Here is a 23,871-nt window from a genome sequence, read left to right as displayed (position 1 = left end):
ATTATGTGAGACTGCAAACTTGTGTTATGGGAGGATTGTGCGTGTGAGCACTACGCAGTATAAAAGAATACTAATGCAAGAATATTCATTTTACACTGACTTTAATTCATGGGAAATTTGCCAATAAATATAGAGACAAAAAATAAAATACAAAAAAATGTCAACAATTTCACAAAATGGAACAAGCCATTCACAAATACCAACACTTAGCCTTCTATCTGGGTCTATCCTGGGAAATGTTTTTTCTGCTACCGAGGTCTACTGCAGAATGTGGACTCTAATCAGAAATGCAGTGTACTATAAAACACTTGAGAATGTGCAGTTTAGATTCTGATTAAGCTACACACCAGAGAGAATATTTGGCCGTATGTAACAGGATGCTCAGGAAGACATCACTCTGGGAAAAGAAATTTACAGGCACGTTCTGACTACAAGCTAGCTCAGATTTTTCATTTGTCTAAGAAAGTGGCACGAGGATCCTAAACTGCAGGTTTCAATGCTTCAGCTCAGGTAACAGCTGTTGGTTGACTACTTCTTTGCTTCCATCCATGGTCTTTCTTCCTGCTGGAGCAGAAGAATCGGGAGGTCTGGATGATAAATCAGATGAAGGCGTTGGGCTGGTTAGCCTCTGGATTCTAGAGATCTGTGGAAGGTGAAAGAATGCATTAACCTACATGGTGATATATGACCACAGCTACACAGTCTATCAGCCAGACCCTATTTGTTATTCAGGTTTATCTAAGCAGCTATGTTGTTGTCACAGGGTAGATCCAGGACATGTTGGAGATATTCCGGTGTGTGGGGATCAGGGATTCTGGGCATTTCTGCTTAGACTGCTGCCCCTGAAATGGAGGGATGGATCAATTTGTGCCACCTATAGTATCTTCGTCATACACCAACTGCTTACTTGATACATATGTAATTCTTTGACATGTTGCATGAGAAAAATAAGGAAAAAAGCATCCAGTAACCGATCCTTTAAGCTCCATTTGTACTTGGTATCTGGACATTCGTGTTTCAGATGGACATCGTATTTGACTATGAGCAAGCGCTGGTGACAGTAGGAACAGGAACATTTCCATTCCAACAACAAACATCCGCAGAAATGGGCTCAAGGAGGGGTAGCCATCTACTGCCACCAGTTCTCTATCACAGACTATCTCACCACTCCGTTTCCCATATGTACGGGGAATGATCCCCCTTTGTCAGGGAGTGTCGATATGACCTTAAGACTCTCCACAGCTATGGTAAATGGCCTGTATTTGTATAGCACTTTTACTAGTCCCCCCTAGGGATCCCAAAGCGCTTTACACACCCAGTCATCCACCCATTCACACACTGGTGGAGGCAGCTACAGTTGTAGCCACAGCTGCCCTGGGGCAGACTGACAGAAGCGAGGCTGCCACATTGCACCATCGGCCCTTCTGGCCATCACCAGTAGGCGGTAGGTGAAGTGTCTTGCCCAAGGACACAATGACCGAGACTAGAAGAGAGATCTGTGTGTGGCATGAAGAACGAGGAGGGCAGCTGGACCGCTGCCACAATAACAGTCTGGAAATAAAGACAATTTACAGTGCTGTGCGTGGGTTCTTTATTCTGTCACAACAGCTTTGAAGTTATTTTATTCCTCCCAGATTGTGTTATCTTTGGTAGTTTTCTAGGACATTTCCTGTCAGGATCCTGGAGCTCCTGACCCAGTGTTGTGAGTTTCTTGTGTCTCAGGGTTTTTGTGTTATGTTGCATGTTCTAAGTTGTCTTTGTTGCCTCAGTTTGTTCTATAGTCTAGTATCTTAGTTTGGGTTTCTTGTATTCTGGTTAGTTTTCTGAGTGTTTAGTAGCCGCCCTCTGTGCCTCTTTTATGTTGGTCTCTGTGTTTCTTAGTTGCTCTGTCTCCCCTAGTCAGTCTGCGTCTGTGTTACATTTCCTGTTTTACTTTGAAGGTCTGTGTCCTACGTGAATGTATTGAGTTTCGCTTCCCTTTCGTCTGGTTATGTCTGATTTCTCCCAGCTGTGCTCCCCTCCTGTGTCTCATTCCCCTCGTTATTTCCCAGTGTATTTAAGTCCTGTGTTTCTCTGAGTCAGTGTCGCGTCGTCCCTCATTGCTGTGTTACTCGCTCCCTGTGTTTTCTTGAACTTAGAGTTCCCAGTGTGGCTTTGTTTTGTATGCATCTTCCTTGCCAGCCAATAAAGCTGTGATTTTGAGTTCATCCCTCGAGTCTGAGAGCCTGCATTTTGGGTCCAACTCCTGCCTGCCACACAGCGCTTGTTGACATTTCCACTACATAAATGGGAGGAAATTATTTGGTTTTGTTGAAAGGGAGGATGTTGGAAAGGCCTGACTTGCCCAAACATATAGTGTGGGTGTGCTGGAAATGTCTCAGTCTGCAAGATCTTTGGCAGAAGTTCAACAGAGGGGTAGTGGGGAGGAGGTTGGGGGCATTGGCTGGACCATTCTGCACTAGAGCCCTGTGCAGGACGATTTTTTCAATCTGGCTGCCAGTGGCGGCTCATTTAAACCTATTATTATTAACTCGTGCTTTTTCCATCCAGATCACAAATGCATGCAGCAGTCTGTACTTTGAAAGCTTTCATCCTGCCAGTGTAAAACACACAGGTAGATGTCACTGAACAGCAGCGATGTGAAACTATGAAATACAAGAACTTTGCCACACTTCTCACAAGTCCAGCTCTTTACCTTCTTGGTTCTTAACGATGTTAAAACTTTTCCACTGGTTCACTCCAGCCTTAATTTTGTTACTAACATCAGTTGTACCCTCCATCCTGCTAGCATTCTTGGGACCCCCTGTCAATTTTTAGCCACCTGCCTCTGCCCACAGCATCAGCAACCAACCTGCTCCTGCAAGATTTGTAGCCCTTTTTCATTAGTACCTACTCAGGTCGGCTTGATGTTTTTAGGGTTTTCCACTAGGTCACAGCACATGTTACCAGGTACTTTTTTAGTACCTACTCTGCTGGGTTCCAAGCAATCCAAGGCAATCCGAAAATGTGACATCAAAAGACTGCATGGTTCCCAAGTCTGACAAAAAGCTGAGTCCAGTCCAAGTCCACATGAAGGAAACGGCTTGCCTTTCCGAGTGTTAGGTAGCTTAATCATTTCTAAAAGAAAATAAAGTGTTTGTGTTATTTTAGCCAACATGTAATTGGTGCAGATGGGTTGTATGTGCGCTAAGTCACTGCTGACCTGCTCCCAGGCAGACACATGAAACCTCTGACAGGCTTAGTTGACCCACTCCCATCTCCCCATGCCCACATTCTTCCACTTCTAGCCAAACATTACTGGTATGTCTCCTGCCTGCCCAGTTCCACAAGCTGCACAGATGTAAACAACCCTCAGAGAAGTGGGATCAATGAGTTGGGAGAAGTCATGGGGTTGTTGCCATGTCTCAGTTAAGCTGGGAAAGTCTAACTTACGGTTGGTGAGGAGATGCTGGATTAGATGGTTGTTGCTCATAAGTGTCTGAATGTTTAATAGATTAACAAAGACAGTGGTGTTATCACATGTGGCAGACCGATTGGATAACACACTGAGGTCATTACCCTGACTGGTATTGCATTTTGCAAAACAATGTGGGACTCCGTAGTTTTCTCTGGTCCCCTCCCCAATCAGACCAGGAGTGACATGTTTAGCCGCATGTTCTCCTTAAATTGCTGGCTGTCTGAGTGGTGTCCCAGAAACGATGTGGGCTTCATAGATAATTGGCAAACCTTCTGGAGGAAACCTGGTCTTGTTAGGAGAGACGGCATCCATCCCACTTTGGATGGAGCAGCTCTCATTTCTAGAAATATGGACAAATTTATTAAACCCCCCAAAATATGACTATCCAGAGTTGGGACCAGGAAGCAGAGTTGCAGTCTCTCTGCAGCTTCTCTCCTCCTGCTACCCCCCCAAAAACCCATCTCCATAGAGACTGTGTCAGCTCCCAAACAGACAAAAAACAAACTAAAAACCAGCAACAAACAACTTAAACATAAACAATTTGCAAAGCCAGAACATCTTACTATTCATCACTGATTGAAGAAAATAAGAACAACCCCAGGTTTCTCTTCAGCTCTGTAGCCAGGCTGACAAACAGTCAGAGCTCTGTTGAGCCAACCATCCCTTTAATGTTAACTAGTAATGACTTCATGAACTTCTTCACAAATAAAATTTTTATCATTAGAGAAAAAATTACCAGTAATCATCCCACAGATGTAATATTATCTACAGCTACTCTTAGTACCATTGATGTTAAGTTAGACTCTTTTTCTCCAATTGATCTTTCTGAGTTAACTTCAATAATTACTTCCTCCAAACCATCAACGTGTCTTTTAGACCCCATTCCTACAAAACTGCTCAAAGAAGTCCTGCCATTAATTAATGCTTCGATCTTAAATATGATCAACCTATCTCTAATGATCAGCTATGTACCACAGGCCTTCAAGCTAGCTGTAGTTAAACCTTTACTCAAAAAGCATCTCTAGACCCAGCAGTCTTAGCTAATTATAGGCCAATCTCCAACCTTCCTTTCATATCAAACATCCTTGAAAGTGTAGTTGTCAAACAGCTAACAGATCATCTGCAGAGGAATGGTTTATTTGAAGAGTTTCAGTCAGGTTTCAGAGCTCATCATAGGGCTGCTCGATTATGGCAAAAATGATAATCACGATTATTTTCACTGAAATTGAGATCTCGATTATTTGACGATAGAGCAGGGCGATATGGCCAAAAATATTTATCACGATATATATTTGAAAATTTGCGATAACGATATAACTGACGATATAATTGATGCGAGACAAAATACAACTCCACAACATTACTAGCGCAAAAAGACAACCTTCCATTTATTTTCACGTAAACAAGAAGCTGGTTTTTATGTACACTAAAGCTTTATAAAAAATGTATCAGTGCAAATGCAAATTCCTTGCTGAAAGTTTAACCCAAAGGCATTTCCAGTAGAAATTGGCTGACATATCCTGAGCATAACCATGTATAATATCCACTGAAGTTAAAAAGAGGTGCTTTGCAACATTAAACTGCAGTGTGCAGTACGCATTTTTCGGACCATAAGGTGCACAGGATTATAAGGCACATTAAGCGAAACAAAGCAGTCAGATAAATCAAACTTTATTAAACTCATTCTTCTTGCTTCCTCCACTTCTGTACCATTGATTCATTAATGTTGAATTCTCTGGCAGCTGATCTATTCCCATGTTGTTGCAGTATATTAATGACTAACCTCGTATTGTGGATGGATTATCTCAGTTGTTCTCCTGACTGAAGTTTGGTCCGTTTACAGCATCCTGCCATGCGATTGCATTTGTCTCTAACCATGAGGAACCTTCACGTTAACTTTTATAAGTGGAAAAGTGTTAGTGTTCGTCCTCCAGCTTCACTGTTATGTTATGCTAACATAGCTGTGTCGCTAGCGATCACGTAGCACATGATTATATACCAGCTAGCCCAACTTCAGTAACCCTACAAACGTCACTGCTGTTTAGTTTCCTGTCTTCATTTATGTTGGAAGTGATAGCAGAGCTGTACGTTTGAATGTTTTCAGAAATCTCTCAGTCAGAACATGCTATATCATGCTTAGGTAACTAGCGAAACTAGCGAGCTAACTTCCGCTAGCTTCCTGCTAACTTCTAACTCCGTTAAATGTAATAACTTTTGTTTTCATGGATGCCTGGAAGTTAAACTTTATAGTTACACCTGGTAAAGCAGCAATGCTGATCGTTTTATTAAAGATGAAATCATTTAGACAGTTTTCAACTCTCAGTGATGCTGCAGTGTTGTTTGACCTGAAGTCAAATATACAGAGTTTGGGACCCAGATTACTCCCAGATTTAAGAGCATCTTAGTCCGACAAATACGACAATAACAACGGCCGCTTGCATGTTCTGCAAAAAAATGTGCTTTGTTGTGTATCTGACGGACAAACACCAAACCAGTTCCACATCATGGAAGTTGCACCATTTTTACAAACCAATTCTGGTTCCTCAACAATCGGCCATGTGCGTATGAAAACAAAGGCACTGCGCATGCGCGTTTTACTCCCATTCTATCGCGATATTTCATTTTCCTATCGTTGCCTAACATTATACCGGTATTACCGTGAACGGTATAATATGGCCCAGCCCTATTTGACGATATTTATTTAACCCTTTAAGACCTACCATAGAACCAAGTCCGCCAGAGCTTATATTATTTTTTTACATGTTGTAGTGCCATTTGTGGGAGCATTTCAAGTTGCTATACAACTGTTATAGCCCATATTTTAATAATATGTATGCATTAAGTCCATAGTAATTACATAAATTGCAAAAAAGTGCAATAAACTACAAAAAAAAATTGAAAATCGTTTTTGTTTTTTGTTTTTTTTACATATATTTCTACTTGGAGAAATTTATGAGGCTTATCCCTCAAAACTTTAAATACAAAAAAGTTGCAAAAAGTAGTTTACAACAACAGGAAATTTATTTTGAGTGTCTTCATAGTTTTATTTTGGAGATACAGCAATTTTTATACACTGCAGGAAAAACAAAAAAAACAATCCTATGATGCAAATTTGCAAAGAAAACAGCATCAAAATAAACTATTTCCAGCAGTGCAATTCGAGTTCTAAGCATCCCAGCAACTATTCAGAAAAGTATAGAGTCAAACATGACTTATAAAAACACCAGTATAGGCTTTTAAGGCCTACAAGTAAAAAACTACATTTTCCGCGAAAATGACGTCACTTCCGGTTTCGGGCAGGAAATGCGATAGTTCGCGTTGACGTCTTTTTCAATCTGGGAAGTGTTAAGAACAGCTGATGGATCGGCAAAGCGTGTTTCTGGAGTATTATGTTTTTGTTCCTGCAAGTGCTTTTTATGCGATTTTTGCAAAGCTTCATGTGGAAGGAAACTGTGACCGAGGACAAGCTGATGGCATAAGATGTAAGTACAACTCCTCCGGTTTCATATGCAAAACAAATATTGCGCTAGCTTACGCGGTTCCGGTTCTACAGGGATTTAAAAATAGTTACACAAAACGGAGCGTGCTGCTCTGACCGGCTTTAAAGGGTTAACAATAACAATGTATTGAATAATGACTTTAAAAAATAATATAAAATAGTGTGCAAATACTGATAACAGTGCAAATGTTTGCAATATAAGAAATAAATGAGAAATGTAAACATCTATGTTTAGTGAACATTTAGTGAACAGTGTTGCTCTGTGGTGCAGCTACGACACCGTAGCAAAGTTTACACACTGTGTCTACTTGATCCACGTCTGACTGAACCCATAATGTTTCCACACCACTGAAGTTTTTTTTTACCTCTTTTCAACCAACGGCAGTCACTCTCCTCTCCAAATAACTTCTGCTTAGCTTTCCGAGCTTCCCTCGGGTCCTCTTAATTGTTGTGACGCGTGTTGGAAATGGAGAGCGGAACGCTTGATTTACCACACGGAGCAGCGCGAGAGTAAAGCATGAGGGAGGGGCTAATAATCAGCTCAGTCATTTTTAATGATCGTTGAAAGCCCAGATCGTAATCGTGATTAAAATTCGATTAATTGAGCAGCCCTAGCTCATCACAGCACAGAAACAGCTTTAGTGAAGGTTACAAATGATCTTCTTATGGCCTCTGACAGTGGACTCATCTCTGTGCTTGTCCTGCTAGACCTCAGTGCAGCGTTCGATACTGTCGACCATAATATCCTATTAGAGCAATTAGAACATGCTGTAGGTATTACAGGTACTGTGCTGCAGTGGTTTGTATCATATCTATCTAATAGACTCCAGTTTGTGCATGTAAATGGAGAGTCCTCTTCACACACTGAGGTTAATTATGGAGTTCCACAGGGTTCAGTGCTAGGACCAATTCTGTTTACATTATACATGCTTCCCTTAGGCAGCATCATTAGAAGACATAGCATACATTTACACTGCTATGCAGATGACACCCAGCTCTATCTGTCCATGAAGCCAGATAACACACACCAATGAGTTAAACTGCAGGAATGTCTTAAAGACATAAAGACCTGGATGGCCGCTAACTTTCTGCTTGTTAACTCAGATAAAACTGAGGTTATTGTACTCGGCCCTGAAAATCTTAGAAATATGGTATCTAAGCAGATTCGTACTCTGGATGGCATTACCTTGGCCTCCAGTAACACTGTGAGGAACCTTGGAGTCATTTTTGACCAGGACGTGTCCTTCAACGCACATATTAAACAAATATGTAAGACTGCTTTCTTCCATTTGTGCAACATCTCTAAAGTTAGAAATATCCTGTCTCAGAGTGACGCTGAAAAACTAGTTCATGCATTTATTACTTCCAGGCTGGACGACTGTAATTCATTATTATCAGGAAGTCCTAAAAACTCGCTGAAAAGCCTTCAGCTGATCCAAAATGCTGCAGCAAGAGTCCTGACAGGGACTAGAAAGAGAGAGCAGATTTCTCCTGTTTTGGCTTCCTGTTAAATCCAGGATTCAAAATCCTGCTCCTCACATACAAGGTCTTAAATAATCAGGCCCATCTTATCTTAATGACCTTGTAGTACCATATCACCCTATTAGAGCACTTCGCTCTCGCTCTGCAGGCCTACTTGGATTCCCATGATGCACTGGGTGTTTCTTCTTCACTCACTATGTGTTAACAGACCTCTCTGCATTGAATCATATCTGTTATTAACCTCTGTCTCTCTTCCACAGCATGTCTTTATCCTGTCTTCCTTCTCTCACCCCAACCAATCACAGCAGATGGCCCCGCCCCTCCCTGAGCCTGGTTTCTTCCTGTTAAAAGGGAGTTTTTCCTTCCCACTGTCGCCAAAGTGCTGCTCATAGGGGGTCATATGATTGTTGGGTTTTTTGCTGTATTATTGTCTTCATGTTATTGTGATTTGTCGCTGTTTAAATAAAAGTCCACTGAATTAAATTCAATCTCATATGCATCTAATTTTAAACATTTGAGATGTATTTTGTGTTCTGTGAATAAAATCTAAGAGTTTATTAGATGCGCAAATTATCTCTTTTATTTACACTGGTGGTGTATTGTGTAAACACAGAAAAACTGCCCACTGTCCTTGACAATGGTCAGCTGACTAGTTGCCACACTCAGGATAACAGCAGTGTGTATCCAAACATATGATTATATGTATGGGTGCACACCACATACAAACATGCTGACTGCAGACTAACGAGTAGCTGGTGTGCTGCTGTCGTCTCCGGGCGCTCCTTATCTTCTCAAAGCGAGCCTCCATTTCCTCCAGCACCTTCGGGGTGTAGCGGACCACCAACTTGACTGATCCCTGTGCAGCCTTCAGCAGCTCAACAGCCTTTTCATGGTGCTCACCTTCAACACTCTGCATGAAGACCAACACAAAGCAAAAGTCTGACATGCTACAAGAAGCCGTTTCTTCCGACTACGTTTACTCTTTACCCATAAAGTGAACGTCTGATGACCTCCCCTCTACCCTTAAGTGGTTTGACAGCGACTGGAATAGGTTGTGGGTTTTTCCGAGGGTTGCCCTGGTAAGCTGTACACACAGAGATCACCCTCATTAACTTCTGATGCACACCCACTCATTTTGTTCTGGAAGGGGACAGAAGCTGCTCCGTTCAGAAGAGAGAAACAAGAATGACTTCTTATCAACACTTTCCAGGAGTGAAAGGACAGTGCTAACCTGTTTCAGCTATGACGATGCACTGACATGCACTTCTACAGTATTCCTTCATTTTAGAGAGATGGATACACTCTCATGTTTTCACATCTCTTGTCACGTATGGCTAGAGTACCTCTCCAACCTCCCAGTGATGTGGGCAGGCAGCCAGTTCTACCTCTCAGGGTGCCAGTAACCTGTTCTTATGGTTACATCTGAGTCATATTAAAGTGACTGATGGAGGATCTTTAACACCTTCACTATCAATGTTGGATAAGGTGAGTGAACGAGATAGAGATTATAGGTTAAGAGCAGTCTTTTAAGTTGCTCCACTGCATTTAGGAATAATTTAAAGCTGTTGCACAGATCCTCTACATCTTTCTCAGCATGTCAGCATAACAAACACTGCACCATCCACACCTTTAGGAACTCAGGGTGAACCTCATCCACCCCAGAGGCCCAGCCACCACGGAGGTGTTTAACCACCTCAGTGATGGACGAGTCGTCTCTCCTGTCCCCAGCCTTTGCTTCTACAGGAGACGCATCAGTGGGCTTAAGGAGGTCCTCAGAGTATTGAGTCTGTCGTCCCATTGTCCCAGTGGGAACAACAGTGAGATCTGGAGGGACCTGACAGGAGGAATGGCCCCCGAACCCCACCCAACACACTTTGCACCTGACCCCTGCAACACCTTATCCAGGCCAACAGGTAGGCTAAACAAATCAATTAGTATCAAACAGTATCAATTATTTATATCAATTATAATATACTGATGCTGTATATTTATGTAGATGTTCTACTGAACATACATAAAGTACAAAATGAACTAGAAATGATAATAAATGTGACTGTTGATGCGCCTGACCTAAAAACAAAGTGTAAATGTGCCGTATATGAAGAAATGTTCTTGTGTTATTTTTGGATTTACAAATTCTACAGACAATGGTTTTAAATGGGGTCTTGAAACTGGATAAATACTTGTAGTTAACACTTTTAAAATAATTCCAGGATTCAGTGACTGCTTCTGGTCTTCACGCTGTGTGCACCTCTCCTCAGCAGGTTGTAAGTGGGCTTCTGTGATCCTCTTACCACACCATTGACAGAAAGTAGCTGGTCTCCTCTCTTCAGCCCACCTTGGCGGTCAGCCACTCCTCCAGGGATGACTCTTGAGATATAGATGGGAGAGTTTTGCTCTTTTCCACCCATGATGTTAAAGCCCAGTCCCTCTTCTGTCTTGGGCAGTTCTACCACCCTTGGGTGGGCGTGCCCCTCACTGGCTGCAAAGGCTGCCACTGTGGCCTAATCAGAGAGGAAACCACATGATGAGCAAAACAACAAGTTCTATTTCACATCACATCTCCAGTTACCTCTATTTGTTACACAAAACAGAGGATCTGACAGTACACAGGTGGGAGGACAAACATATGCTGCATTCAAAGGATGCAATACAAAACAAGCTATTTTCCCACAGTGGTAGTGTTAAATGTGGGCCTGTTTATAGACAATCTGAGTAACTCATAAAGTCCACAGCATGTCTTTATCCTGTCTTCCTTCTCTCACCCCAACCAATCACAGCAGATGGCCCCGCCCCTCCCTGAGCCTGGTTCTGCTGGAGGTTTCTTCCTGTTAAAAGGGAGTTTTTCCTTCCCACTGTCACCAAAGTGCTTGCTCATAGGGGGTCATATGATTGTTGGGTTTTTCTCTGTATCTATAGGGTCGACCTTACAGTATAAAGCACCTTGAGGCAACTATTTTTGTGATTTGGCTCTATAGACATAAAACCGAATAGAACTGAATTATATACATAATTTTAATAAAAATGCATAAATAGTAGGGCTGCACGATTAATCGTTAGAAAATCGCGATCTCAATTCATACTTATGTGCGATCTCATTTCCAAATGACAACGATTTACAAAAAAAAAAAAGAAGACGACGACGATTGTACCGCATTTTGATCCGGGACGTAATCTGCACGGAAACAAGCGCTCACTCTTCCTGCTCAACAAATGACAAGGACGGAGCCTTATACCACGTGATACAGAAGCTGGCTGCTAAAATTGACTGTGTGCACGTTAGCATGTGCTACTTCCGGTGCAGAAACTCCTGTGGGGAGCTTTGTTTCCGGTGTCCTATTCACGCCTTGTTTACGGTCCAAAACAAGTTAAGCAAATGAATGAATCAAGCAGCGATTTACATTTCTATAGATGTCTCGGGCATTTACCCAATATATCTGTAAATGATGTTTGTGTAAAGTTGGTCAGAAGGTTCCTTTGTGAGTGCGCATGCGCCATTAGCGTGCTGCCTGCTGTAACCCCTAATTTCCCTCGGGATGAATAAAGTATTCTGATTCTGATTCTGATGTTCATCGACTTGTCGATATTTTCCCCCGCGCCTCAGAACAAAAGAGAAAATGGATTCAAATGTTATATTTCTCAGCTGTCCCTCGTTTATCGCGGGTGTTATGTTCTAAAAATAACCAGCGAGAGGTGAAATCAAGGAGCCAATTTTATTTTTTGACAGTGCAAAACGTTTCGTGGACATCGTGGACATACAGTACTACACTTCAGAGTCACACTGCCAGCGATCGATGCAGCGATTCTGTACTGTACAGGAGAGACGTCACGGAGATCGTCTGCAGCGATCAGGACACAATGTGACGTAAAAAAACGTGCAAACTTGCACTAAAAAAATCTGTGAAACAGCGAGGTGAAAGGTGAACGTTATAGCGAGGGACCGCTGTAATTTTGAAGGTAAGTCACAACATACCCTTCATAAATAATAATGTATAGAAACCGTTACCAGCAATCATTCGTTTTTTGTGTGGCTTTTTTCACGGTTTGTTAACATGCTGTGTAGGTGTGTACTTGACTAGCTGATATCAACATAACAGGGAAACATCTGGTTTGACTATTGTTCACCTGTAGTTTGAATGCTGAACATTTGCCTGTTTAAATCATAAGACCCGTCACTATACAAAGATGTGATTCTGAATGTGGACGATGTGTCGTCTGCTGCAGTGATGCAGTTCTGCTTGTGTTGAGCGATGTAAACAACTGATCGATCTAAACGCTTTAAACGTCAAAATTGATCATTAGATTTTTTTATGACACAACAGCGGTGAGTGTTCCCAGCTTCTGCTCTTTGTAACTTAACGCCATCTTTCCGTTTTCGAGTTTTGGACATGATTTTGGAGGATATCTTCACAGTAGCGATTGACCGCAAAGTAAAGCTACCGGAAATGTACAACCCCACATCCGGTCTCAAACCAGGAAGTTAGCATTTTCTCATGCACAGGGTCAATTAGCAGGGAAAAAACAACGGAGAGCACGTCAGGGATGACGAGAAAGTGACTGGAGAAAATCCGTCCCGGTCAACCACCCAAACATCAATAACGGAACCTTATACAGCGCTTTCCCTATACATGTCGAACTCCCGCAGGCACAAAGACATTACGGAGTCTATCACTTATCACCTGACCAAAGATATGGCTCCATCAACACTGTGCAAAACGAGGGATTTAGGAAAATGATCAACACCCTAGACAAACGCTACACAGTGCCAACTATTTTTCTATTGTTGCACTACCTGCTCTATACACGCATCGTCGAGCAACGGTGGAGACGGAATTTCAAGCAGTACATTTTCGGCAACGACAAAATGTGAGACATTTGTTGTTTTTATGTTTATTTATTGTTTTTATGTTCAGTCTCAACTGTTACGAAGTTGATGTGCCGTTAATAAGTGCAATAAATATTTATATTGGAAAAGAAAATCGTGAGAAAATCGTGATCTCAATTCTAAGCCAAAAAATTGTGATTCTCATTTTATGCAAAATCGTGCAGCCCTAATAAATAGATCAAATATACTAAAATAAATAATGAAAAACAAACAGCACAAAAAGGAGCCTATCCGGTTGTTCAGTCTGACGTCACTAGCCGTGTCTGGGCCTAAACTCCGCTGCAGGTCCATATATCAAACGATCACTATGGCATTACTGAGAGTTGAAAAACTGTCTAAAGTCTTTCATCTTTAATAAAATGATCAGCCTTCTGCTCTACCAGGTGTAACAACTGAGTTTAACATCCAGGCATCCATGAAAACGGAATTTATGACATTTAACGGAGTTAGAAGTTAGCAGGAAGTTAGCTCGCTAGCTTCTATCTAAATACAATATAGCATGTCCTGACTGCGGGGTTTTGGAAATAAATTAAAACGTACAGCTCTGTTATCACTTCCAACATAAATGAAGACAGAAAACTAAACAGCAGTGACGTTTGTAGGGTTACTGAAGTTGGGCTAGCTGGTATATAATGATGTGCTACGTGACTGCTAGCGACACAGCTATGTTAGCATAATATAAACAAGCTAACTTTTTTTCCACTCGATAAAAGTTAACGTGAGTGTTCTCGGTGGTCAGGAACAAATGTAATCGCATGGCAGGATGCTGTAAAAGGACCAAACTTCAGCCAGGAGAACAACTGAGATAATCCATCCACAACACGAGGTTAGTCATTCATATACTGCTGCATGGGCTGGGCTGTAGCTACATCCTAAGGTTTTAAACACTGAGCTTAAATAAATGATTAGTGGTAATAAAAGCCGAGGGAGGTCAACAGGGATCACTGAGTGTTTTAGGAGCTTTTTGAGATCAAATAGAAGAAAATACAAAACATTAAACATGTTAACAACACAAAAGCCATATTAAACGCAGACTACTTTAGGCCTGGAAGTAGGATTCGTCACGTCATCACTTAACAATCGGATAGAGAGCATGTGTGGTAGAAATGCAAATATGTTTCTAACAATAGTAAATTCTGATTGCAAAAGCTGCCAGAAAAGAGGAAAGGAAAGGGAAACAAAGGAAGAAAAAACCCAGACAGAGAGAGTAAGGACACAAAACATGAAGTTGCTCAGCATTTCAAACTGCTGAAAGTAGACGTCAGGAAGAGCACACTGTGGAGCCGGCTAACCAGCCGAGCATTCGTCCTCACATGGCACCGTGACAGGCTTTTAGAGGTCAAAGGCTTAAGGAGACAAAGATATCCGTCAGAGGCAAACTCTGGAAGGATGTCAGGTGGTATTCTTCAGTGCAAATTCATGTATTAAACGCTGCATTCATCTGTAGCATTTCAAGATTCCCTTCAACTATGCATCCTACTGTTTCAGTGGGAGATGCACGATCACTACATCTTCACTTGTTTTGAGCAAAAACAAATTCCACACTCTGCCACTCTGGTGCAAACCTTTCATTTATGGGGTGGCTGTGGCTCAGGCGGTGGAGCAGATCAGCCACTGACTGGAAGGTTGCTGGTTCGATCCCTGGCTTCCCCTAGTCTACATGCCAAATATCCTTGGGCAAGATACTAACCCCAAGTTGCTCACCAATGCATCCATCGGAGTGTGGATGTAGATTAGTTTGCACTTAAGTATAGAAGGAAGTGCTTGTGTGACTGGGTGAATGAGGCCTGTTGTATAGCTGTGAGTAGAAAAGCGCTGTATAAGAATCAGTCCATTTATGACAGAGGTCACCATATTCCAGCACTGCAGGAGTGCTGCACTGTTAATCCCATTTAACTGTACTACTTTTGTTAAAACATATTTATCAGTTTAACAAATGCATACTGCACTGTTCTCAGTATCTCAGTGTCTGCTCAGTACAGTTAAATATTCCAATGTGTAGTCAGATTTTTCCCACTTTGACTAAAGATGCCACTACAGTGTGTGTAGTGGCATTAGCAGAGCGTCGTAGTCTAAGAACTACAACACTGCTGTGGTTTGCAATCACAAACAGCCCAAATCTCTAACATAAAGCTGCTTTGTCATTTGTAATACCTTGGCTGTTGCCTGTGCTCGCACCTCTGGTCCTCCAACAATGTCTAGAGTGTCATAGAGCTGCTCATAAACCTAAGGACAACAAAGCAGAACAAAGGTGGCTCAGACTGGAGTGTAATGGGGATGTAGCATCACACAGTGCAGTAGATACACAGACAATGGATAACACTGCAAACATCCATGATAAATTCTATTATTAGCTAAATATAAGAAACTGCACCATGTGCTTTCAGTCAGTCTTTGATAACAGCTTCAAGGCTCACACTTATTTACTTTCTGTTATCTTCTTTACTATTTAGTTATTCATTAAGTCATTAGTTGTTACAGTCATTAGTTATCTAACTTAACTTTTTAAATGCAAGTGTTGCCAAGAACGCCAGCGTGGTGGCTGGTTGCTCGTTCAGCATCAGATTTTAGTAAATGGCCTCAAACTTAAAGTGTAGTTTTCACTGATTGGAGGCTAAATATGTGGCTGCAGCTCAGGAGGCAGAGCAGCTCATGTACTAATCTCTACTGAAGGCTGTACGGCCAGTGTGCTGAGGCCCAGGTCAGAGTCCAATCCACGGTCTTTACTGCGTATCGTCCATCTCCACTGCGCCACCATTCAATAAAGACAAAAATGTCCAAAAAGAAAGGAAGAAAGTGCACATGTTCTCACATGGGTCATTTAAAAAAGTCTGAGATGATTAAATGAAAAGAGTTGCTTTTAAACAGACTGTGAGGACGTGACAATGCTCACTTTATGCACCGGACATTAGGAAAACGATTATTAAACATTCTTTTAAAAGGGCCGTGGCACTTTACCTCTCTGATGGCAGCGCAGAATTTGCTCTGTAGGACTCTCTGCAGGGCCTGCAGTTTGGGAGGAGGCAGCTCACCAGTCCGCTGCAGCCGGTCCAGCAGCTCGATCACCCTGCATACATCTAACCCACAACACACACAAGCCAGGATTAACAACACAGCAACACAACACTGTCTGTGGACACTACAGACCCTCCCACAGTCACAGGATGCATTTCCATGAGGTGAGTGGGAACATTTCTCCAAGTGGTGAAGACGGCCGCATGAAGGCATCTACTGCCTTTCTATCCATCCCCAAAGGTTCTCAGTTGGATTTGGATCAGGGGAACACACAGGATGGTCCAACAGGGTGATGTTATTGTCCTAGAAGAAGTCTCTTGTCCTGCAGCATTGTGTACTGTAGCATTGTCCTGTTGATAAACCCAGTGGTTACCACACAGACGAGGGCCCTCAGTCATGAGGGACGCTCTCTGCAACATCTGGACACAGCCAGCAGCTGTTTGACGCCCCTGCACCTCCTGAAGCTCCACTGAAGGAAAAAGCACCCCAGGCCATGATGGCGGGAGACTACCTGACAGAAAAGGACAATGAATCCACATTCGGCCTTTTAAAGGCCATGATCCCACCAAGAGGAAGGATCATGGCTAAACTGGAAACGTGGACCCTCCTGGGGTGATTACCAACACGATGTTAAACCCTCTGAAGCTCTACTGGAAAATGTGAATATGGAGCATTTTGGACGAGGCCTGAAGCATGAAGAGTTGGTACATGGCACCAGGCCCTGGCATGATTCACACCTACTGTAACACAGGTGGCAAAGGCACACACATTCTCTACTTAAGTACACAAACTAGTGTACGGGGAAAAGAATTACAAATCACTACACTTTCTTTTGAGCGCTCCAGTAGCTACATGCTGCTGCTGCTCTGAGTTTTACTGCTCTTTGTGGACTTACACGACCGAACTGAACAAGACGTACGCAGATGTTTGACAGTACACTGCTCATGCTGTTTTTATACTAGATGATATAAAGTTAGCATGAAGGTGGAATGAATCTCACCATCATCAGCTTAACTAATCCCTGCTACACTTGATGTAACCTAACTCTGACCATAAGCACCACAGGTACTGTGCACCCGTCACACGCTGTTCTTTAGTGTAGAGCCATCACAGTACAGCAAGCTAACCTGTTCATCCTGCAAGCAACACTTAAATAACAGCCTATTTTGCTTCTCAGCAGATTTCTCCATATGAACAGACACATCACATGTATAAACCTAATTTAAAAACACAAGGACTCACATGTAAGCTTTACATTTCCCATTTATCAAATACCAATTCAATTTTATTTATACAGTACCAAATCACAACAGCAGGGGACGGGGCCTGATTATTTAAGACCTTGTATGTGAGGAGCAGGATTTTGAATTCTGGATTTAACAGGAAGCCAAAACAGGAGAAATCTGCTCTCTCTTTCTAGTCCCTGTCAGGACTCTTGCTGCAGCATTTTGGATTAGCTGAAGGCTTGTCAGGGAGTTTTTAGGACTTCCTGATAATAATGAATTACAGTCGTCCAGCCTGGAAGTAATAAATGCATGAACTAGTTTTTCAGCGTCACTCTGAGATTACTTATTTACTTATTACTTTTTAAAAACATGATACCTAATCTGAATACGTAATAAAGCAACAGACCTTTCAGCCCAACTCTATTTTTCTGCATAATCATCATATCAAATCGAATCAAATGGAAAAGTCTCTTTTTAAAAATTGTTTTATTAGTTTTAATCTTTTAACTTTATGCACATTTCATCAAGCAAAAATTTAATTATATGTTACAGTCTTTCACATGAAGAAATTTACCATTTAAACTAGAGCTGGGCGATATGAGATTTTTTCATATCACGATATGTTTTTTTCATTTCAGGCGATAACGATATCTATCACGATATCAGCCAAATAACTATATTTGTAAGATTTAAATGTGCCGTTGCTCACAAGTGAAATGTGAAATAATCAGCAGCTTGTTTTGATTTAAATATTTATTTCCCATAATAAGTTCAACAGGGTAGATGTACTTAAGGAACATGAGACTTTTTCAGATAAATAAAGGCAAATATTGCAAACTACACAAAAGGCAGCCGCTAAAGCGTTTAAGTTTCAAAATAGAACAAACGAAACAGACTAAATTGTCAATTCCACTTAGAAACAAAATATTAATTCTAAAAATAAATCTTAGTTTGTGTTACAGAAGAACAGACAAAACTGACTAACTTTTGTCAATATCAAATAAACTGAGAACTAAAAGGAAATTCTCAATCTCTCCTTGTTGTATAGCTGAGCTTTTCAAACAGTTGTAACAGTTACTTTAGTCTGACAAAAGCCGAATGACGAATTAGCGCTTCCAGTCAGAGACTGAGGCTACGTCCACACGTACACGGGTATTTTTGAAAACGGAGATTTTCCGTTTTCGTTTTAAAAATAATCCCGTCCACACATAAAGGCAGAAATGAAGGAAAACGCTGCTATGAACATGCCAAAGCAGCAGGTGGCGCTAGATTCCTAACCGTGCAGAAATGTTGGCCAATCAGAAGTCTAGAAGCCTCTGTGGGAAAAAGTAAACAAAGCTGGGGCATAGAAGCAGAACCGAGCCGTATGTGTGGAGGGACAGTAACTGTGTGTATATGTAAGCATTTAAACACTGCAGAGAGTAGAATTAACAGTATTGTAGAAATTCATTTCACCGAAACAATAACGTGGCGCACAGTGTGACGCATGCACCAGTTTATTGTATTTCCAGACTTGCTTTCGGCACATTTACAGTGCACGCTACTCTGTTTTTTGTCAGACTTGAAATAGCCGAAATACCTTCACACTACGGAGCTTCTATGGCTCTTCCGTTCGACAATCTCTCCGGCGTTGGAACCATCATCTGTTTTCTCTTCGGTCACGCTCGGTTGATTTTTCTAGTCGGCACACTCATTTCCTCCAAACAAACACACGTGTGGCTTGGCACTTGTGCTGTACGTAACAAGTCACGCGACGTGACGCTGCGGCTGTGATTGGTTCGGCTCTGCGCTACTTAATTTGGATTGGCTGACCTTTTTTTTTTTTTTTTTTTTAAGAGGACAAGAGCGGCGAGGTCTATCGCGATAGTTTAATTTCTCTATCGAGTAAAAGTTATATCGCGATACATATTGTTATCGTTCTATCGCCCAGCTCTAATTTAAACCTATGTTCTGCATATTCCAGCATATCAAATAAAATAATGTTTTGTGTTTACACTCTTTCAAATAGATGCAAGTAAAACTCAGCAAATAAATAAATAAAATCAAAGACTCAGCAGCTCCTAAATCTATTGTCACCTGTTTAGCAGGAGTGGGGCGGATCCCTTAGTAATCTTTTACTTTACTCGTCACTTGAAAAAAGTAATCGGATTACAGTAACGTGTCACTGCCCATCTCTGCTCAGCATAACATGGAAGCGCCTGTCAGGCAACATAGTGGCTAAGATGAACAGACAGAAGGCTCAATACATGAGCAGGCCACAGAGAGGAATCGGCAGGAATACCAGAGGCGCAACGCATCAACCAATGGTAGACGGAGCAGTTTCCAGAGCCCTGGGAGCTTGAGGGTCCTGCACAGCATCTCTGTTGTTCCTAGGACTGCGCTCTTCTGGACAGAGATCCAGAACCTCTCTGCACTGAATCACACTTGTTATTAATCTCTGTCTCTCTTCCACAGCATGTCTTTATCCCGTCTTCCTTCTCTCACCCCAACCGGTCACGGCAGATGGCGCCTCTCCCTGAGTCTGGTTCTGCCAGAGGTTTCTTCCTGTTTCCTTCCTGTTGAAAGGGAGTTTAAAGGGGTGAGATTTCATCACCCCCACCCGAGATTGGGTACTTCGCCCCAAGTGTGATGGAAGAAGGATTGTTGAGTGCACTGATCCTGAAAAATAGGATCATGGTAAAGCTTGAAACCTGGATCTTCTGTAGATGGTTAATCAAGACTACATGAAGTACCCTCAGAAGATCTACTAGACGATGTGAACAGGGTCCAGTAACCATCACAGTGACATATATCAAAGACAGGGTCTCCAGTATAAAGTATTGGACAGCACCAGAACCTGACATGGATCATGCCTGCTGTCTGAAGAAGCTGACTGCACTCCATGAGCGTCTGGCAGCACAGATGAACCAGAGAGAAATCCGGAATGGCTAACCAAAGGCCAGACAGTCCTGATCCTCAAGGACCCCCAGGAGGGACCGGTCCCCTCCAACTACCGACCAATAACCTGCCTCAGCACCACGTGGAAGCTCCTGTCAGGCGTCATAGTGGCTAAGATGAACAGCAGCTACTGGTAGATCGAGCAGTTAGCTGAGACTACAAGACCAGTCTGACCAACCTGTGCACTGCCTGGATTGATTACAAAGAGACCTATGACTCGATGCCCCACACCTGGATCCTGGAATGCCTAGAAGAGCCTTCATCAGGAACTCAATGGGGATGTGACAGACAGCACAGAGGCACTAATCATGGCAGCACAAGAACAAGCTCTGAGTACAAGATCCATAGAGGCTGGGGTCTATCACACCAGGCAAGACCCCAGGTGCAGGCTGTGTAAAGATGCCCCAGAGACAATCCAGCACATAACAGCAGGGTGCAAGATGCTAGCAGGCAAGGCATACATGGAACGCCATAACCAAGTGGCCGGCATAGTGTACAGGAACATCTGTGCCGAGTATAACCTGGAAGTCCCGAGGTCAAAATGGGAGACGCCCCCAAGGGTGGTGGAGAATGACCGAGCTAAGATCCTGTGGGACTTCCAGATACAGACGGACAAAATGGTGGTGGCTAACCAACCGGACATAGTGGTGGTAGACAAACAGAAGAAGACGGCCGTAGTGATCGATGTAGCGGTGCCGAATGACAGCAATATCAGGAAGAAGGAACACGAGAAGCTGGAGAAATACCAAGGGCTCAGAGAAGAGCTCGAGAGGATGTGCAGGGTGAAGGTAACGGTGGTCCCCGTGGTAATCGGAGCACTAGGTGCGGTGACTCCCAAGCTAGGCGAGTGGCTCCAGCAGATCCCGGGAACAACATCGGAGATCTCTGTCCAGAAGAGCGCAGTCCTGGGAACAGCTAAGATACTGCGCAGGACCCTCAAGCTCCCAGGCCTCTGGTAGAGGACCCGAGCTTGAAGGATAAACCGCCCACAGGGGCGAGAGGGGGATTAAAGAAAAAAAAAATTGCTGGAGCCACTCACCTAGTGCTCCGATGAGGGGTTTATGTATATGTACGTGTGTATATATATATATATATATATATATATATATATATATATATATATATATATGGTTTTAATAGTAGGGTGATCATTGGCAGTCTTCACAGAAGAAGTAGTTCTGAAAGAAATCATAAATTCTTTGACCATTCTTATAAATAAGGGGGAAAGAGGTCTGCAAAATGTGTTTATGTTACCTCCTGTCTCTTTCACTAACGAGGCCCTCACCCCGTCAGCTCCAGAATAATAACCACTCAGATAATATTGTAAATATAAAATAAAAAGACTAACATGAGGAGCCTATAGTCTATAGCGCTCCTCTCGGCAAAGCAAATATTTTTGACACAACCAAGTAGTCAGACGATGATTCTACTTCTTAAAACTATTGGACAGGTCAGGTATAAAAACCAAAACAAAACGTTTAGCAGCTTCACTGCACTGTGTTTGCACACGGGACTGAAGAAGATAACAGAGGAATTATACCTTTAATTAAATATTAATTAAGGATCCAAGCACCCATTTCACACCTTGACTCATGTAATGAAGCACATGATAGTGGGTCACCCACTGGGATAGATACCTGGGGCTGTCCACCCAGTCTTAGAACTGACAAAGCTTCTCAGATGAGACGTCTTCAAGAAACTTAAAGAAGTCCAGTTACATTTTTCCCCAAGCTCCTTAGACTACCGTGACCTGGATGACTGAGAACCTACACAGATATGATGTTAAGCTGCTTTAATGATTCCAAAACCAATTTTGATGAGTATTTGGAATATCTGTCCTGCTGGAACATCCAGTTTTCTTCACTTGAGGTTAAGTTGAAGACGTTACTCCATCCTCTTTGTGTGGATATACCAGTAGCACTTGCAGCAAAACATCCCCAGAGCACGATGTCACCACCATGATCCACAGCATATGTGTATACAGGTATATGTAGCACAGACTGTACAGTATCCCACACACTTTTGATGCTTCATCCATGGCTGTTTGATCAGTTTTACCAGTGTGAACCTGTGTATTATATTGAAAACATGGGCTAATTTATTTATCTTTGACACTACAACAGGTCATCCCACTAAGGAGGGTTGCTTTTGAAGGTGGTGTTGTAATTAAAGAGTTTAAAAAACTGAACGTGTCTGCGAGCAGCGTTCACAGTAACTGAGAGGTAGGCGTGGCACTGGGGACCGAGCCCCCCTAAAGGTTACGTCCTAGTCACCCCTGCTGCGCACATCATCTAAACTGTGTCGTGGTTAAATTATTAACTTGTGTCGTTAGGGTCTGTGTGCATTAACAGACGTCGAACACGATCCTCCTCACCGACTGGATCATGCGCTGATGGATACTCAGCATTTTAGGCCCAACCAAGCTCCATACCGCTAAAGACGCAGGAGATGGGGCCGTAAAACCCAAAGAAGCCGACCACAGCAAACAAACGTGTCAGTGTAGGAGCGGAGGCGGGGCCCAGGGACGTGTACATCGGTACCTTTGTATGCATCAGACAAGCCAACGATCATCGTTTCGCCTTTGTTGTGGAATCAGACTGCGAGCACGTCTCCCACACACACTGCATCTGCTAGCTACGTTACCTCTCTCCAGGGTTAGGGTTAGCTACCCTGCTAGCTACGTTACCTCTCTCCAGGCACAGCGGTTCTGTCATGGCCGCCATGTCTGCTTCTTTAGCCGGGTGGTAGTACGAGGACATCATCGCGGACTCGGTGCACACTGATCCAACGAACACCTCGTATGGCCGATTAATGTTGTTCACAGCAGTGCGTGGCCCATCGTTGCCCGCGGCCTGCTTAGCATCGTGAGTGGAGCTTCGAGACTACAACCTGACGCAGCAGCTCTCCTCCAGCTGCGGCTTCAGTGCGCGAAGCAGCGATGTCATCTACGCAGGACTCATGTGCTCCACGCACTGACACAACAAAGGACATCCCTCACACACTTGCAGTATCTGCTGTTGTCTGATGGGCGTTTTTAATATTTATCACCCAGCTGAAAGGCTGATAGAGCACTGCTACATGTGCTCTGGATATCCTGTAACTGGCCTTGTTGGTCTGGGGTGACAGGTTTGTAAGAACTGATCGGAGACTACGAAATAAAACATTTGGCACAGACTCATGGACAAAGGATGCAAAGTGAATGGCGTGAAACTTTCTGGCTTTAAGTCACATCTTTATTAAAATGTCCTTGCAAATATTACCAACAGCAGGAGATTAATAAAAAGGAATAAACAGAAGAGCTCATAACTGCCACAACACTACATCTTCAACCTGACAGGATGCTCATCGGGACACATTTACCAAACTCACG

The 23,871-nt window shown here is 42.7% G+C and overlaps 1 protein-coding gene across 6 annotated transcripts; it reads right to left on the bottom strand.

Moving 5' to 3' along the window:
- Nucleotides 1-84: 84 nt before the first annotated feature.
- On the bottom strand, nt 85-23,648 carry lin7b (lin-7 homolog B (C. elegans)). Of its 6 annotated transcripts, none has more exons than XM_026166265.1 (6): nt 23,188-23,648; nt 16,282-16,400; nt 15,478-15,549; nt 10,733-10,942; nt 9,162-9,348; nt 85-643 (listed from the first exon to the last, which is right to left on the bottom strand). In XM_026166265.1, exons 1-6 carry the CDS (start codon nt 23,261-23,263, stop codon nt 636-638), a joined length of 672 nt encoding a protein of 223 aa, XP_026022050.1. In that variant the 5' UTR covers nt 23,264-23,648; the 3' UTR covers nt 85-635. The 6 variants fall into 6 exon arrangements, with proteins under 6 accessions (XP_026022050.1, XP_026022051.1, XP_026022052.1 ...); XM_026166266.1 differs by having other exon boundaries at nt 9,185-9,348; XM_026166267.1 differs by having other exon boundaries at nt 23,042-23,255.
- Nucleotides 23,649-23,871: the final 223 nt, after the last annotated feature.

This window comes from Astatotilapia calliptera, chromosome 4 (genome assembly GCF_900246225.1).
Source record: "Astatotilapia calliptera chromosome 4, fAstCal1.2, whole genome shotgun sequence".
Classification (NCBI taxonomy): Eukaryota; Metazoa; Chordata; class Actinopteri; order Cichliformes; family Cichlidae; genus Astatotilapia; species Astatotilapia calliptera.
The sequence above is the reverse complement of the archived record's forward strand: the minus strand, read 5'-3'. Positions and strand labels throughout refer to the sequence as shown.